The sequence below is a fragment of the Salmo salar genome, chromosome 28 (assembly GCF_965601325.2).
Source record: "Salmo salar chromosome 28, fSalSal1, whole genome shotgun sequence".
NCBI classification, from domain to species: Eukaryota; Metazoa; Chordata; class Actinopteri; order Salmoniformes; family Salmonidae; genus Salmo; species Salmo salar.
Genome location: NC_138318.1, coordinates 3,419,547 through 3,436,180, shown reverse-complemented (window position 1 = coordinate 3,436,180; position 16,634 = coordinate 3,419,547). Strand labels below are relative to the sequence as shown.

The following is a 16,634-nucleotide window of genomic DNA, read 5'->3' as shown; positions in this document are numbered from 1 at the left end:
CAGTAAATCCTCCCAATCCCAAGTACTTCTCAGCCGCTGCCACCACAACCTCTATTTCCTATGATATCCAATCAATTTTTGCAGCACAACTGACAACCATGGCTATGAATGCTAAAAAGCCCACCTTACTGACGCACATATTCTTCCCATCACGCTCTCTTGGTTTCTGCCTACTCACAGGAATCCTCTCAGTATCCCTCACCCTGTAACCATCATCCTCTACCACTCTCTTCACTGCTTCGGCATATGATACTTTCTGTACTACTCTAACCCTGACAACCTCAACCTTCCTTTCTTTCACCGGACAGTCCCCCCCAGTTTATCATTGGAATGTGATACTAAACACCGTATAGGTGTACTTTAGGACCATGCAGACACCACCGAGGGGTCGGGTAGGCTGTTTGGAGTGTTTATCCGACTGGAATCCCCCTCCTACACACTGCTACAACATGCCCATAAAGTATTTTCAGAACAAAAGCTCTCACGGGATAACTTACACTTCCTAACTTGACCTTGTCGGGCAAAGACTACATCAAAACTCAGCAGGACAGAAAATGTCTTCTCTGTTTCCCCCACGCTCTCCACCGCAACCAACGGCGGGCGTCACAGACACCGGGAATCTTGAATTTCAACTGATCCTCAACACTTAATGCCACCCCGCTATCACTCTTTCAACGGCTCCCTGCTCCGGAGAGCAAAGTAAGTCACATTTCTTGTCCCTAATCGTGTGATCCGGAGTGCCCGCTCTCTTTGGACTGAAGAAACACAATAAATCATCGCTATTCCACTCAGAGTTATTCTCACCAACTCAACAATCCCCAACCTCTTCTCCACCCAACCTGATACCACATATGGATCAGCTAAAATGCAAGGATCCATTCTCCACAAATCTCACTCCCACTGGGCCAAAATCATTGTTTTCATCCTCGGGATGAGGCCCTGCGCATAGGCTCTGCGCATATACTACATCCATACTCTTGATAGGTTCCATCTCTGATCTACTATAGCAATTATCCCCATTTTTCCACTTGGCGCCAACCTTCCTCACCACACTGGTTATCTCTCCACACTGAGCTCCTTCCCGGCGGTCATCACTGCACCTGCCACCACAATTAATTCACCCTCACTCTCTTCACGTTCACATTCCTTCACCAGATCTTCCAGAAGGCTTGTGCAATCCCCCACTCCATATTTATTAATAATATGTTCCACTTTCTTCCATCTTCTTTCGTTCTACCTCCATTCATTTGCCCGCGTCATTCATTTGCCCGCATCTTCTCTTCCAACCGAAAAGGTGCGCTCTGCCCGTTGAGAGACATAGCCATTCATCTAGAGTTGAATACTGTCACTTACTGTCACTTACTGACTAATGAGGGGAGGCCCATTTTTGTCCAAACACCCTGGTTGGACAACAATTATTATAATAAAGCCAAGTAGCAAACTCTGTTCTAGTTGTTGCCTAGTTAGTTGTCTATGAAGCCTCTTCTTCTCAAGATATGCAAAGGACCATGTTATTCTTTCAATATGACCAGTAGGACCCTTTTTTAAGATATGACATTTGTGAAAATGTTTGACATTTGTGAAAATATTACTGTGTTCGATTTTTTGGCCATTTGATTTGTTACTTTTGTGAAATGTTTCTCATGCTAAATGCTAGATGAAATTACTACCCAGTGAGACCAATCTTTGTTTACTAGTTCAATAATTTAATTTCCCCTTAGCAATTATTTATGAAAAAGGTAAGACATTCTGGATTCATAACAAAATAGAAAGCATACATTTTTCTCTAAATTGTCATAATGTTGTGGTTGACTTCAGGTTTCTCTTTGCATCATTCTCTCACCTATGTTGGTAATTTGCTGATATTCTTTAAAACATCACTGGGTCCTGTAGTGAGGAAACAAATAGGAAAATCTTATAATAAGATGACACAATAAATAATTCATATTGAAGTTCATATTGAAGTTAATATCTTCACAGATTGAACTCACATGGATCTGTGTCCCTTGCTGCGGATGCACAGTGCAAGCTTTTTCAGGAGATTGTTGTACAAACGAGCCCCTGGATCTTCCTCCGGAGTGACATTAGACCTGTGACAGTTTTTGATTCTATTATAGTCGTTGTTAGTGACTGAATTTGCTCTCAGTTTCTACAATATATCAAGTTCTGAATTGTAGCAATTATAGTCATTTCAAACTCTATGGTCAATTTTACTTACATGCTCTTTTTCTCCTTCTGGTAGAGCAGGAAGTTGACAAAATTCTTCTGAACCATGGAGTCCATGATTTTGCTCATGTCACTGGCAATGGTTGACTCAGCATATCTTCTACCCAAACCCTGTCCATTTTCTGTGAGACTGACAACCAGACATAAACACAAACATGAAAGAGGAATGGAGATATTAGATCATGCAGGGGACACCACATCAACATCAAATGGGCAGACATCTCAGATGTAGGATCTGACCTGTTCTCTCCAGACTGGTCCGAGGCCTCAGCATGCAGCATTCCAGCCACGCAGAGGAGCACCAGTACAAACAATGCTACCTTCATGGTGACAAAACTAAACAAGGTAGAGGAAAGAATAGAAGAGAGAGGCATAGAAAGTGAGGAAGAGAAAAAAAAACACATCTGGAATTGAGGAAAATGTGTTACACTTACAATGCAGAACATATATTTTTTGTTTGTGATTAATTTCTAAATAACTGCTATTTATTAAGGTAAACATATATTACACATACAGTAAGCTAGAAACAAGCATTTATGTATAAAGTAGAAATTGATAGTTTGAGCAGGAGGAAAAGTTTTGAAAAGTATCTTACCTTGAGAATGGAGATTCTTCACTGAGAAATGCAAGCTTTTTGTGAGTTGCTACAAGACATTTGTCCTTTTATACAGTTTCTCAGAGGTGATTTGTGTCGTGACCAGAATAACACCTAGGTTCCACTACATTAGGGAAATTCATGACAATAACATACACATACTTCCGATAAGCAAGCTTTCTAATAAATTCAGAACTATAAAAGTCGGTTTTTCTCTGCTGAGTAAAATAATAGGGTGGTTAAAATTGCTCTCTAGATGAGCGGTAACTACCCTTAATATGACCAGTGTAAACCTTACTGGGCTATTAGGCTAATCTGAATGGGGCTAGATGGGAAACAATTGAGAAGTGAACAACTTAATGCTCAAACTAGAAGATATGGAAGTTAAGTAAAAGGTTAATGTTTTCAGTGATGTAACACATTTTGAGTTGCATGCAGCTATATTTAAATCTAAAATGGTCCTTGAGATGGAAAAACATGATTTGTCTTAAATATAACAGATGGTGTTGTAATGGTTTTAATATGCTATCAATCAATCAAATGTATTTATAAAGCCCTTCTTACATCAGCAGATGTCACAAAGTGCTATACAGAAACCCAGCCTAAATCCCCCAAACATGTAGAAGCATGGTGGCTAGGAAAAACTCCCTAGAAAGGCAGGAACCTAGGAAGAAACCTAGAGAGGAACCAGGCTCTGAGGGGTGGCCAGTCCTCTTCTGGCTGGATGGGGGAGATTATAAGAGTACATGGCCATTAAGGCCAGATTGTTCTTCAATATGTTTGAAAGTTCATAGATGACCAGCAGGGTCAAATCACAGTGGTTGTAGAGGGTGCAACAGGTCAGTACCTCAGGAGTAAATGTCAGTTGGCTTTCACAGCCAAGCATTCAAAGGTCGAGACAGCAGGTGTGGCATAGAGAGCGAGACAGAGTCAAAAACAGCAGGTCTGGGACAAGGTAGAATGTCCAGTGAACAGGTCAGGATTCCATAGCCGCAGGGAGAACAGTTGAAACTGGAGCAGCAGCACAACCAGGTGGACTGGGGACAGCCAGGAGTCATCAGGCCATATAGTCCTGAGGCATGGTCCTAGGGCTCAGGTCCTAAGGCAAGGGAGGAAAAGAGGGAGAGAGAGAGAATTAGAGGGAGCATATTTAAATTCCCACAGGACACCAAATAAGACAGGAAAATTACACCAGATATAACAGACTGACCCTAGCCCCCCAACACATAGACTATTGCAGCATAGATACTGGAGGCTGAGACGGGGTCGGGTCGGTGGACACTGTGGCCCCTTCCAACGATACCCCCGGACAGGGCCAACCAGGCAGGATATAACCACACCCACTTTGCCAAAGCACAGACCCCACACAGGATATCAACAGACCACCAACCTACTACTCTGAGACAAGGCTGAATATATCCCACGAAGATCTCCTCCACAGCACAAGCACGAGGGGGTGCAAAACCGGACAGGAAGATCACGTCAGTTACTCAACCCACTCAAGGCATGGAAGAGCACCAGTAAGCCAGTGACTCAGCCCCCGTAATAGAAGAGATGAGTCTTCAGTAAAGACTTAATGGTCGAGACCGAGTCTGCGTCTCTCACGTGGATAGGCAGACCATTCCATAAAAATTAAGTTCTATAGGAGAAAGCCCTGCCTCCAGCTGTTTGCTTAGACATTTTAGGGACAATAAGGAGGCCTGCGTCTTGTGACCATAGCGTACGTGTAGGTATGTACAGCAGGACCAAATCGGAGAGATAGGTAGGAGCAAGCCCATGTAATGCTTTGTAGGTCAGCAGTAAAACCTTGAAATCAGCCCTAGCCTTAACAGGAAGCCAGTGTAGAGAGGCTAGCACTAATATGATCAAATTATGGGGTTCTAGTCAAGATTCTAGCAGCCGTGTTTAGCTCTAACTGAAGTTTATTTAGTGCTTTATCTGGGTATCCGGAGAGTAGAGCACTGCAGTAGTCTAATCTAGAAGTGACAAAAGCATGGATTAGCTTTTCTGCATAATTTTTTGACAAAACGTTTCTGATTTTTTCAATGTTACGAAGATGGAAAAAAGCTGTCTTGGAAATATTATTGATATGTTTGTCAAAAGAGAGATCAGGGTCCAGAGTAACGCTGAGGTCCTTCACAGTTTTATTTGAGACCACGCTGTACAACCATCAAGATGAACTGTGTTTCCAATCTCTCCCAAAGAATGTGGTGATCAATGGTGTCAAAAGCAGCAGTAAGGTGTAGGAGCACGAGGACAGATGTAGACCCTTGGTCTGACGCCATTAAAAGGTAATTTACCACTTTCACAAGTGCAGTCTCAGTGCTATGATGGGGTCTAAAACCAGACTGGGGGGCAGGGCGTTTCGTATACATTATTTGTCTTCGGGAAGGCAGTGAGTTGCTGCGCAACAGCTTTTTCAAACATTTTGCTGAGGAATGGGAGATTCGATATAGGCCGATAATTAGCTTTTTCAAGAGACTTTATTACTGCCACTTTTAGTGAGTTCGGTAGACATCCGGAGGATAGGGAGCCATTTATTATGTTCAACATTGCAGGGGCAAGCACAGGAAGTAGCTCGTTCAGTAGTTTAGTTAGGATTGGGTCCAGTATGCAGCTTGAAGGTTTATAGAGGCCATGACCAGGATAAAAAAAACTTGAGTGGCTCCATTGATCCTAGGTCCTGGCAATCCTGTGCAGACTCAGGACAACTGAGCTTTGGATCTTTTTGTCAAAGATAACTGCGCTTTGGATCTTTTTGTCACTGATGAAATGAAAGCCATCCTCTCTTGGGGAATGCTGCTTTTTAGTTAGCTTTGCGACAGTATCAAAAATACATTTAGGATTTTTCTTATTCTCCTCAATTAGGTTGGAAAAATGGATGATCGAGCAGCAGTGAGGGCTCTTCGATATTGCACGGTACTGTCTTTCCAAGCTAGTCAGAAGACTTCCAGTTTGTTGGAGCGCCATTTGCATTCCAATTTTCTGGAAGCTTGCTTCAGGGCTCGGGTATTTTGTGTATACCATGGAGCTAATTTCTTGTGACAAATATTTTTCATTTTTAGGGGTGCGACTGCATCTAGGGTATTACTCAAGGTTAAATGCAGATCCTAAGTTAGGTGGTTAACCGATTTTTGTACTCTGATGTCTTTGGGTAGGTGGAGGGAGTTTGGAAGGGCATCTAGGAATCTTTTTGTTGTCCAAGAATTTATAGCACAGCTATTGATGATCCTTGGTTGTGGTCTGAGCAGATTATTTGTTGCAATTGCAAATGTTATAAGATGGTGGTCTGATAGTCCAGGATTATGAGGATTTTTTTTTTAATCCACAATATTTTTTCCAGGGGACAAAGCTTGATCCAGGGTATGACTGTGACAATGAGTAGGTCCGGAGACATGTTGGACATAACCCACTTAGTCGATGATAGCTCCGAAAGCCTTTTGGTGTGGGTCTGTGGACTTTCCCATGTGAATATTATCTGCCATAACTACAAGGTCTGATAGGAATTCAGGGAACTCAGTGAGGAATGCTGTATGTGGCCCAGGAGGCCTGTAAACAGTAGCTATAAACAGTGATTGAGTAGGCTGCATAGATTTCATGACTAATCACAGTCATTTATTTTTTTGTAAATTTAAATTTGCTGTCGTAAATGTTAGCAACACCTCCACCTTTGCAGGATGCGCAGGGGATATGGTCACCAGTGTAACCAGGAGGAGAGGCCTCATTTAACACAGTAAATTCATCAGAGTTGTTTCAGTCAGGCCAATCACATCAAGATTATGATCAGTGATTAGTTCATTGACTATGACCGCCTTGGAAGTGAGGAATCTAACATTAAGTAGCCCCATTTTGAGATGTGAGATATCACAATCTCTTTCAATAATGACAGGAATGGATGAGGTCTTTATTCCAGTGAGATTGTCAAGGCGAACACCGCCATATTTAGTTTTTCCTAACCTAGATCGAGGCACAGACACGATCTCAATGGGGAAAGCTGAGCTTACTACACTGACTGTGCTAGTGGCAGACTCCACTAAGCTAGCAGGCTGGCAAACAGCCTGCTGCCTGGCCTGCACCCTATCTCATTGTGGAGCTAGAGGATTTAGAGCCCTGTGTATGTTGATAGATAAGATGAGAGCACCCCTCCAGCTAGGATGGAGTCTGTCACTCCTCAGCAGACCAGGCTTGGTCCTGTTTGTGAGTGAGTCCCCGAAAGAGGGCCAGTTATCTACAAATTCTATCTTTTGGGTGGGGCAGAAAACAGTTTTCAACCAGTTGTGAGACTTTGCTGTAGAGCTCATCACTCCCCCTAACTGGGAGGGGGCCAGAGACAATTACTCAATGCCGACACATCTTTCTAGCTAATTTACACACTGAAGCTATGTTGCGCTTGGTGACCTCTGGTTGTTTCATCCTAACATCGTTGGTGCCGACGTGGATAACAATATCCCTATACTCTCTATGCTCGCCAGTTTTAGCCTTAGCCAGCACCCTCTTCAGATGAGCCTTTACGTCGGTAGCCCTGCCCCCTGGTAAACAGTGTATGATCGCTGGATGATTATTTTTAAGTCTAATATTGTTGCTAAAGGTGTGACAAGGTTAAGCCCACCTGTGTCTCACAATATGCATCACAGAGAACGCAAAAAATACGAAACATTCCCCATTCATCTCTACCTTGCACGCTGAATATAATTTCAAATAGGTTTTATTGTGAAGCATAAACATACATGTATACAATTGCATCAGACGGAACATGAGCTGCTTTTTGCAGGCCAAATGTCAACTGAGCCCTCATCTTCTCCACTATTAAAAGTAAAAACACATGGAAATGTTTATGAGTACAAGATAAAGAAGCACAGGTGTGAGAAATTGGTAATTGAAGAGAATCACCTGACCCACCTGACATGTAAGAACATGTTTGCTACAGTTACAGAGGCAAAGAGGTTTCAAAACATAGGTCTATCTATATATACTGAACAAAAACATAAATGCAACCTGTAAAGTGTTGGTCCCATATTTCATGAGCTGTAATGAAAGATCCCAGAAATGTTCAATATGCACAAAAAACTTATTTCTCTCAAATTCTGTGCACAAATTTGTTTACATGAGAATTTATCCTTTGCCAAAATAATCCATCTACCTGACAGGTGTGGCATATAATTACACAGATGCATGTACTGGGGACAATAAAAGGCCACTCTAAAATGTGCAGTTTTGTCACACAACACAATGCCACACATGTGTCAAGTTTTGAGGGAGCAAGCAATTGGCATGCTGACTGCAGCAATGTCCACCAGAGCTGTTACCAGAGAATTTAATGTTAATTTCTCTATCATAAACCACCTCCAATGTAGTTTTAGAGAATTTGGCAGTACGTCAAACTGGCACACAACTGCACACCACGTGTAACCACGCCAGCCCAGGACCTCCACATCCAGCTTATGGTTTATTCACCTGCGGGATTGTCTGAGGGGGTGCTGAGGAGAATTTCTCTCTGTAATAAACCATTTTTGTGGGGAAAACTCATTCTCATTGGCTGGGTCTATGCCCTCCCAGGCCCATCATGACTGTGCCCCTGCCCAGTCATGTGAAATCCATAGATTAGGGCCTAATTAATACATTTCAATTGACTGGTTTCCTTATATGAACTGTAACTCCTCAAAATCTTGGAAATTGTTGCATGTTGCTGTTATATTATTTTGTTCAGTATATTGGGAAGGACGGGCTCAGTGGAATGATATCAAATACATCAAACACATACGTGGTTTCCATGTGTTTGATTCAATTCCATTTGCTCTGTTCCAGCCATTACTATGAGCCGTCCTCCCCTCAGCAGCCTCCTGCGATATGGACCCTCTTTGACAAAGGTCAATAAACTATAATATATTTACAGAGGGGTGTAAAAACTCTGTGGACCAAGCCTATTTCCAGCTCATCGATGTCATCTACTGATGCTTTTCTTCAACTTTATTCTTCCCAAAACACAAAAACATGACCATTTGCCGTATCTACGCATGCGCCATCTTGGGCGCTTTAAACAAGTATGCAAGAGTGGAACATGAACATACTAGGTGAGTTTGAGAAATATTACGACAATGAGGGATAACACAAAATACCATGCTCGGTGAAACTATATGCTAACTTATTAGAACTTATTTTCAGTAGGTTGTTACGTACTTCCTCCAAGTCCCTTTCGCATGCAGCGAGTCAGTGGCAGTGCAGTGAAATACTGTTCGCTATGATTTTCATCAATGGCAATGCGTGATGGACTAAAATGGAGGAAATATCGAAGTGCTAGCTAACACTTGCTAGAAGCACGAACCACTCTAGCCAACTGCTACCCCCGTGCACCCTTGTATTTTTCAGTAAAAATGGCTAGCTACCAAACCCTTCGGCAGGACCATGAGGGTGTGCAAGCAATATTTGTTATCCAATTTTTAAATAATAGACCCTACGTAACAAGCTAGTTAGCTAGCAACCTAATGTTAGCTACAAACGTTAGACGCTAACTAGATGCTGGGAGACTCAGTGTTCGTTAACTAGCTAGCTAACTTGTTTGTCCTGTACAGTTAGCTTGCTAGCTGAAATGTTGTATAGTTTTAGATAGTTAACTAACGTTAGCTGGTGAAAGGGTACCCAGCAGTCAGGCGCAGTGCAGTATTTAATGTCAGTCAGTTGTTGTAACTAGTGAGGTTGCCAGTCATTGAGCAACATTGTGCCTAGCTAGCTAGCTTGCTAGACAGCACATTTTATTTAGACCCAATAGCAGTCAATGAATGTTGGTTGCAATACTTATGATAACTTCTTTCTATTACAGGAGGAAGACTGATCCAGGCTCAATGAAACAGGAAATAGGCATCAATGACACTTGACTGCTTTGCAGAATAAGCAGTTATTCTGTAATGCTAGTTCAATAACATCTAAGTTGTATTCGCCATGACTATGAGATCCACTTTGTTTGCTAATGCAGGATTTAAGCTGGACACTGAGAGAATTGACTTTGACAAATCACAAATTGGAAATGCAAATGTTGTGAACTCCATAACCATCAAGAGAGAAACCTGTGACTTTGTCATAGATGTCCATGACGTACACGGGGACATCCACAACACTGGAGGGGAGAACCTCAGCAAAACTAAGATCCTAGACCAGAAATACATAATTCGGGCACCAGTGGTGGCTGCACAAAATAAAGCAGGAGGGGCACTGGTTCAAGGTGACAATTGGGGAAGCACAGGGGTGCCGTCATCCTCTGTCAGACAAATGGGGGGTGAGGGAATCCCAATGAAAGGTAAACACTTTCTGAGTGAAGGTATGGATAATAAAGAGTTGGTTTCAAACAATAACTCCAAGGATGCTGGTACTGATGAGAGTACCAGAGGGGTCTCCCCTGGAGGAGTTGTCAACACTGCATCCATTGAGTTCAGCACAGAGGGCAAGTGGAGGAACATCAGAAAAACCCCTGCTAACCCCCACACACAGGCCACCTGCCTCCGGCAGATTCTCCTCCTTCAGCTGGACTTGATTGAACAACAGCAACAACAGCTGCAGTCCAAGGACAAGGAGATAGATGAGCTGAAAGCAGACAAGGAGACGGTATGCACAGTATATTAAAGTGTCTAATTGTTTGTAGATGACAGTAACGCTGTCATTTGTTTAGAACCAAATCATTTAAAGAAACATGTCTGCATACATAGTTGCTGGCGCGTATTGAGCGCATGGAGCGTCGCTTGCAGCTGACGAGGAAGGACCCACGTGATAAGCGCCTATTTCAGCCACTAGAGCCCTGGACCCCAGATAAAGAGGACCTGTGGGATCTAGAAGTGTGTGACAGCCCACAGACTCCCACCCCCAGGACAATCCCCTTCAGTCGAGGCGGCAAAGGCCTCAAGAGGTAACAGACCCCAAATACTACTCTGCATTCACTTATCCTCAGTCAAACTATCTTCTACTCACTAATACATCTGCTCTGCTCATGCAGGAAATTTTGCTTCCTGGACTCAAAAATCCAGAAGTCACGAGGAGGGAAAGGCTCTAAGTTCACCTCCCCTAAGTCAGAGTGTGGAGCTGGCTCACCATATCAGAGGGAGCTGCGCAGTAAAGAAACCCCAGAGAAGATGGGGTTTGGTCGGTCACCGGTGGAGAGGGATACTCTGCACCCGAGCAAAGAGGACCCGGAGCACACCGATCAGATGGAGGAGCTCCCTTTCATGTCTACTACTGAGATGTACCTGTGTCGCTGGCATCAGCCGCCCCCCTCCCCCCAACGTGAGCCATCCCCATCCCCGAAGAAAGAGGAAGTTGTAGCCAGTGAGTAGTCCCACCACACATGCCAGTTGTTCCGTTCCAAGTGTTAAGCTGGGTAGTATTGCCTCGCAATGAACAATAATGTAGAAATCCAAATAGTATTGTTATTAGTCCTATGTCTTTTTTTACACTGTTCTGTTTTCCAGTTCCATCCTGGAAGGAAAACAGTATGGAGCCCTTGGATGAGGAGGCTGCCAGTGACATCCCAGAGGTGAGAGAGGAGAGCACACAGGCTTTACAATTTAAACTGAGAGTCAGAAATAAAACCTGTAATGCCACACAATTTTCAACTCAGCATTTATCCCTGCAAATGGTCCTTAACCACATCAACCATGTGTTTGTGTTGTTTTACCAAGATGCTGGACGACAGTGTCTTTTTGAAGCGCCATGCAAAGCTGGAGTTGGATGAGAAGAGAAGAAAAAGGTACAAATGGGTTTTCTGACTTCCAAGTTACTCTCAATGCCTCATGGTCAGTCTCTAGCCTCACTCACTACGGCTCATTTTTTGTGTGTGTAATGCAATCTCGATTTACTATATTGAACCACTAACGTTTTCATCCATTCCTTGCTCTCTCATTATCCCTCTTTATCACTGAATCCTGTTTTTTGTAGATGGGACATTCAGCGTATCCGTGAGCAGCGCATGTTTCAGCGCCTCCAGCAGCGCATGAACAAGAAGAAGGGGATCCAGGAGAGTGAGCCAGAGGTCTCCTCATTTTACCCGGACACTGAGGATGGTATGACTGGCCACTTCATCTGCTGTCTAAACATGGAACCGTTGTTTTTTACAGAACCATAAAGTTGCTACGCCTTTAATACTGTCATTTACTTACTGAAGTTTTACGAGCAATGTTTTCATTGCATGCAGACACAGTCTTGATTTTGAGACTCCCTTTTCTTTCTTTTCTCCAGTCGAGTCCATAATCATCACCCCTTTCCTGCCTGTGGTGGCCTTTGGCCGGCCATTGCCGAAGCTTACTCAACAGTAAGTTTTTTTTTGTATTTTTGATTTCATCCACCAGTAGTCCTATCAGTCTTTTTCAACTACAACGCTCATTGTAGGTTCAGTTCAACATGTAGGGAACAACCCTATCACACATCATGGCAACCTTTTCCAAGCACTTGGTCCAAACAAACACATCTATGCATTTTTTTGTGTATCTTTCATTCGAACCAGATAGTTTGTGTGATATACCATTTGTATGCAGAGATGTTATTTGTTTGTCTATTTGACCTTTTATTCAGGTTTTGACATTTTCCTATAGGTTCACTTGTAGGACTATGTAAGCAGGCTTTTTTATTAGGCTTGTCACTGGACATTTCTTTGTATAGTTGAGTTAGGGGATAAGTTAGGTATGTAAATCACTATGTCCACTAGCTTGAGTTCATCCAGTACTATGCGTAATTTATTTTTCAAGATGGTACCATGGTGCAGGTGGCGGGGCAGGGCGAGTTTCACAGAAAGACCTTTCATCAAAATGCAAGTATTTATTCTTCCCCCAAGTATGTCTTTAAAGTTTTAAGCAAACTGTGAATATTTTACACCCCAAGCACTCATAGGCAAGCAATTTGATGCCTATTCCTTCCTCTGTTCTTAAAGAAGGGGGCATAGGCCTAATGATTTACAAAAGAGGGCAAAAGGAATGCAAACTGGTGTAAATTCAAAAACCGTTAATGCTATTTTGAAGACATTGTAATTCAAGTACGTTACCTATTGACCAGTGTTGGAAAAAGTACCCAATTGTCATTCTTGAGTAAAAGTAAAGAGACCTTAACAGAAAATGACTCAAGTAAAAGTGAATGTCACCCAGTAAAATACTACTTGAGTAAAGGTCTACAATTATTTGCTTTTAAGTATACGTAAGTATCAAAAGTAAATGGAATTGATCAAATATACGTAAGTATCAAAAGTAAAAGTATAAATTATTTCAAACTCCTTCAAACCAGATGGCATAATTTTTTTTATTTTTTTATTTGTTTACGGATAGCCAGGGGCACACACCAACACTCAGGCGTCAATTGCAAATGAAGCATGTGTTTAGTGAGTCCACCAGATAAGAAGCTGTAGGGATGACATAGGATTTTCTTTTGATAAGTGTGTGAATTAGACCATTTTATTGTCCTGCTAAGAATTCAAAATGTAATGAGTACTTTTGGGTGTCAGGGAAAATGTATGGAGTAAAAGGTACATACTTTTCTTTAGGAATGTAGTGGTGTAAAAGTTGTCCAAAACATAAATAGTAAAGTACAGATACCCCAAAAAAACGAGTTAAGTAGTACTTTCAAAGAATTTTGACTTAAGTACTTTATACCACTGCTATTGCCAGAGCATATTTATATACCGGTAGTTTTGCAAGTCCTTTAAAGAAAATGAACAAAAAAATACAAAATCTCTATACAATACAATTTTCCTAAACACTGTTTCTTTTATACATTTATCCATTTCAACAGTCATTATTATTAACATGTTTGCATGTGTGCATATTGAGACAATGTTCTATACAATGAGTCTGAAAACAATTGAGACTCGCTTTATTTAACACATGCTGTGCCAATTGAATGATAACCAAATGTGAAATGGTTTTTAGGTTATGGGGTCGGCATTTTCCCAGTAACCTTTCCCTGCTTCCTCCAGTCAACATTTGTATTTCTGAATTGTCTTCCTCTGTAGGAACTTTGACCTGCCTTGGCAGCGAAGCCGCTGCCGCATCGAGGTGCCCAAAAAACACACGCCACACCGTACCTGTCGGAAGTGAGGTGGTATCTGCGTGTGTTAAGCAAAAGAGAGAGCCCTCTTCTCTCCCCAGAAAGGTTCTCTTTTTTCTTTTGTGGGTTTAGGCTGTCACTGGCGTAGCATGCACTACTCTCAATAGTCTGTGGAAAAGTAAACCATTGTCCTCCGTGTTGTCACTTGCCAGCTGTCTTAGAGAAGGAGCTGCTGTACATTGGGAAAATGGCTACCAAATTTGTTAGCTATGGTACATTTGTTGCCCATGCTACTCAAAATGAAAGAAAAGCTGTACCCCCCTCAGATAACAGTCCCCTTACTAACAGCTAAGTGATTATAACGTAAACCACAATAGTTACTTAGAATGTCTACTGTAGCAATTTAGTAATATGCACGTTCTGTGAAGCATAATTGGGGAGCACATGTTCTGTTTTGGAATTTGGTGTAATGTACCTAGTCTTCCTTAATTACTGCATCATCACTAAAATGTGTAGCTTTTGATCATTACTACATTATTACATAGTTGTCACCTGACTTAATAACTTGGGGACTGTGATCTAAGGGTAAGAAGAGAAGTGGCGTTTTCTGATTTGACTGAATGGCAGTGCTTGAATTGTACAATATACAACTAACCCTGTGCGCTGGAAGCACCATTGGCGTTTACATGCTCTGGGTTTTGCTTTGATTGAAACTGTAAACAATTTTTCCTGTTTGTGTATTTACTGTAATATTTCCTTATGTGAACACCGCTTCAAGCAAAAGGTTTTATCATTGTGAGCTAATGTGTGGATATAAGGTGTTTGATCCTTTCTCGGCATGTATGTTTTTTTTATTACAAATGCAGTAAATATTAGATTTTAAAAAGTCCTCTGATGCTAAAATTATTGATATTCTGCGTTGTCCATACTTTGCTTCATGAAAACAAGTTTGACTGCTTCTTGGTAGACAACATTGGCTTTTAAATTAATTTGAGAACCTTTGATCTTCTACAGTATGCTTCTTTGTTTTGTTTTCATAATTTTATTATGTGAGTCTGCATGACAAATTTGGTCCAAACGATATCAACTATTAACACGGTAGAGCTGTAAATGAAACAACATCCTTTCCGCTTAGTGCAATTCAGAGAAGAGAAATAACATCTGTTTGAATTTCAAAAGCATGACAATTTGGCTGCTTTATTCAAAAAGCACTGCTTTGTTCAGACAACTGCCTTGTCTCCAGCCCATTCGCTAACGTGATGAATTTGCTTGAGTTTTACATTTTTTTGTGTATTTTTCCAGTACATCAGAATACGCTTAATTGCAGTAGATAACTGAGATATAGACATCAGTCCTATGGTGAAGTTTAGAAAACATGGGTTTTGTTGGCATTAGAGTTTAGCCTAATCAGCTAGAGCACTCAAACTAAATGCTAGGTATTTTCCTTCTTAAATTCTAGCTATATTTAACAATCTTGGTAACTGCCAAAATAAAGGAAACACCAACATAGTGTCTTAATAGGGCCTTTTGCCACCACAAGCCAGAACAGCTTCACTGCACCTTGGCATAGATTCTATATGGCTGCGTTTACACAGGCAGCCTAATTGTGATCTTTTTATACTAATTGGTCTTTTGACCAATCACATCTAAGTATTTTCACATCAGCTATTTTTCAGGGCTGATCTGATTTGTCAAAAGACCAGCTAGTGAAAAAAATATTACAATTGGACTGCGTGTGCAAATGCAGCCCAACTGTCTGGAGCTCTATTGGAGGGATGTGATGGCATTCTTCCATGATAAATTCCCTCATTTGGTGTTTTGTTGATGGTGGTGGGAAACGCAGTCTCAGGCGCCGCAACAGAATATCCCATGTGTTCAATTGGGTTTACATCTGGGGACTTCAACGGCCATAGCATATGGTTTACATCATTTCATGCTCATCAAACCATTCAGTGACCACTCGTGCCCTGTGGATGGGGCATTGTCATCCTATGGGGATTTAGCCATGGTAGCTAAAATAATGGCCTGCCCAGAATTTGTGTACATGACTCTAAGCATGATGGGATGTTAATTGCTTAATAAACTCAGGAATTACACCTGTGTGGAAGCACCTGCTTTCAATATACAGTACTTTGTATGCCTCATTTACTCAAGTGTTTCCATTATTTTGGTAGTTACCTGTAGCTCCTGGTGATGTGTTATCGCTTAAACATTTTACTTTTGGCACAATGGCCTCCAACGCTACAGACCACAAAATACAGTGGTTTTCAAATTATGTGAAATTAGTCTTCAGAAACAAATGTTGTAAATATGAAAAACATGGCTGTTTTATTTTTTTTATTTAAACGTTCAAGTGTTGAGTACATTCAATATTATTGTTCTATGATAATGATTGTATGTTGACAATAATTGACAAGTTTGTTTTGGAATAAAACAAAAAACATCTAACAGTTAAGCCTAGTCTTCAGTTATTGATTTGTAGATTAACAAGCTCTGAAATTGATTGATAATGGTAATTAATAATGGAGCCATATCCGTCAGTGAAATGGAGTGCAATTTTTTTTTTTTTAGAAAACCCCTTGAATTATACTGTTTGGGATACCTGAATTTGAACAACATTGGCATAAAAGCAATGAGAATGTAGAGGCAAGCAGGTTACACCATGGGAGCTTAGTGTATAATTACCACCGCTATAATGAGATTGATCTTGTTGGTCAAGGGGGGCTGACACCAGCTCGCTGTGTCATCACATGGGTTGGGCAGGGTATGTAAATTAATGTTATCACATTTCTAGGTATTG

At 41.5% G+C, this 16,634-nt stretch overlaps 1 protein-coding gene across 4 annotated transcripts; it reads left to right on the top strand.

Annotated features, from left to right (window-relative positions):
* Positions 1 to 447: 447 nt before the first annotated feature.
* Positions 448 to 16,284, top strand: LOC106589278 (male-specific lethal 1-like 1). 4 transcript variants are annotated; one of them, XM_014179038.3, is made up of 10 exons: positions 8,730 to 8,892; positions 9,639 to 10,417; positions 10,519 to 10,715; positions 10,803 to 11,131; positions 11,275 to 11,339; positions 11,485 to 11,552; positions 11,741 to 11,865; positions 12,041 to 12,113; positions 12,547 to 12,608; positions 13,800 to 16,284. In XM_014179038.3, coding segments are annotated over exons 2-10 (1,581 nt in total). In that variant the 5' UTR covers positions 8,730 to 8,892; positions 9,639 to 9,757; the 3' UTR covers positions 13,802 to 16,284. The 4 variants fall into 4 exon arrangements, with proteins under 4 accessions (XP_045566121.1, XP_014034511.1, XP_014034513.1 ...); XM_045710165.2 differs by lacking the exons at positions 8,730 to 8,892; positions 12,547 to 12,608 and adding an exon at positions 448 to 699; XM_014179036.3 differs by lacking the exon at positions 12,547 to 12,608 and having other exon boundaries at positions 8,723 to 8,892.
* Positions 16,285 to 16,634: the final 350 nt, after the last annotated feature.

Coding starts and splice junctions, on each gene's coding strand:
- LOC106589278 (XM_045710165.2), top strand. CDS start 9,758: ATGACTATGAGATCCACTTTGTTTGCTAATGCAGGATTTAAGCTGGAC. Junction 11,866..12,040: donor TTACCCGGACACTGAGGATG/GTATGACTGGCC, acceptor TCTTTTCTCCAG/TCGAGTCCATAATCATCACC. Junction 12,114..13,799: donor TTGCCGAAGCTTACTCAACA/GTAAGTTTTTTT, acceptor CTTCCTCTGTAG/GAACTTTGACCTGCCTTGGC.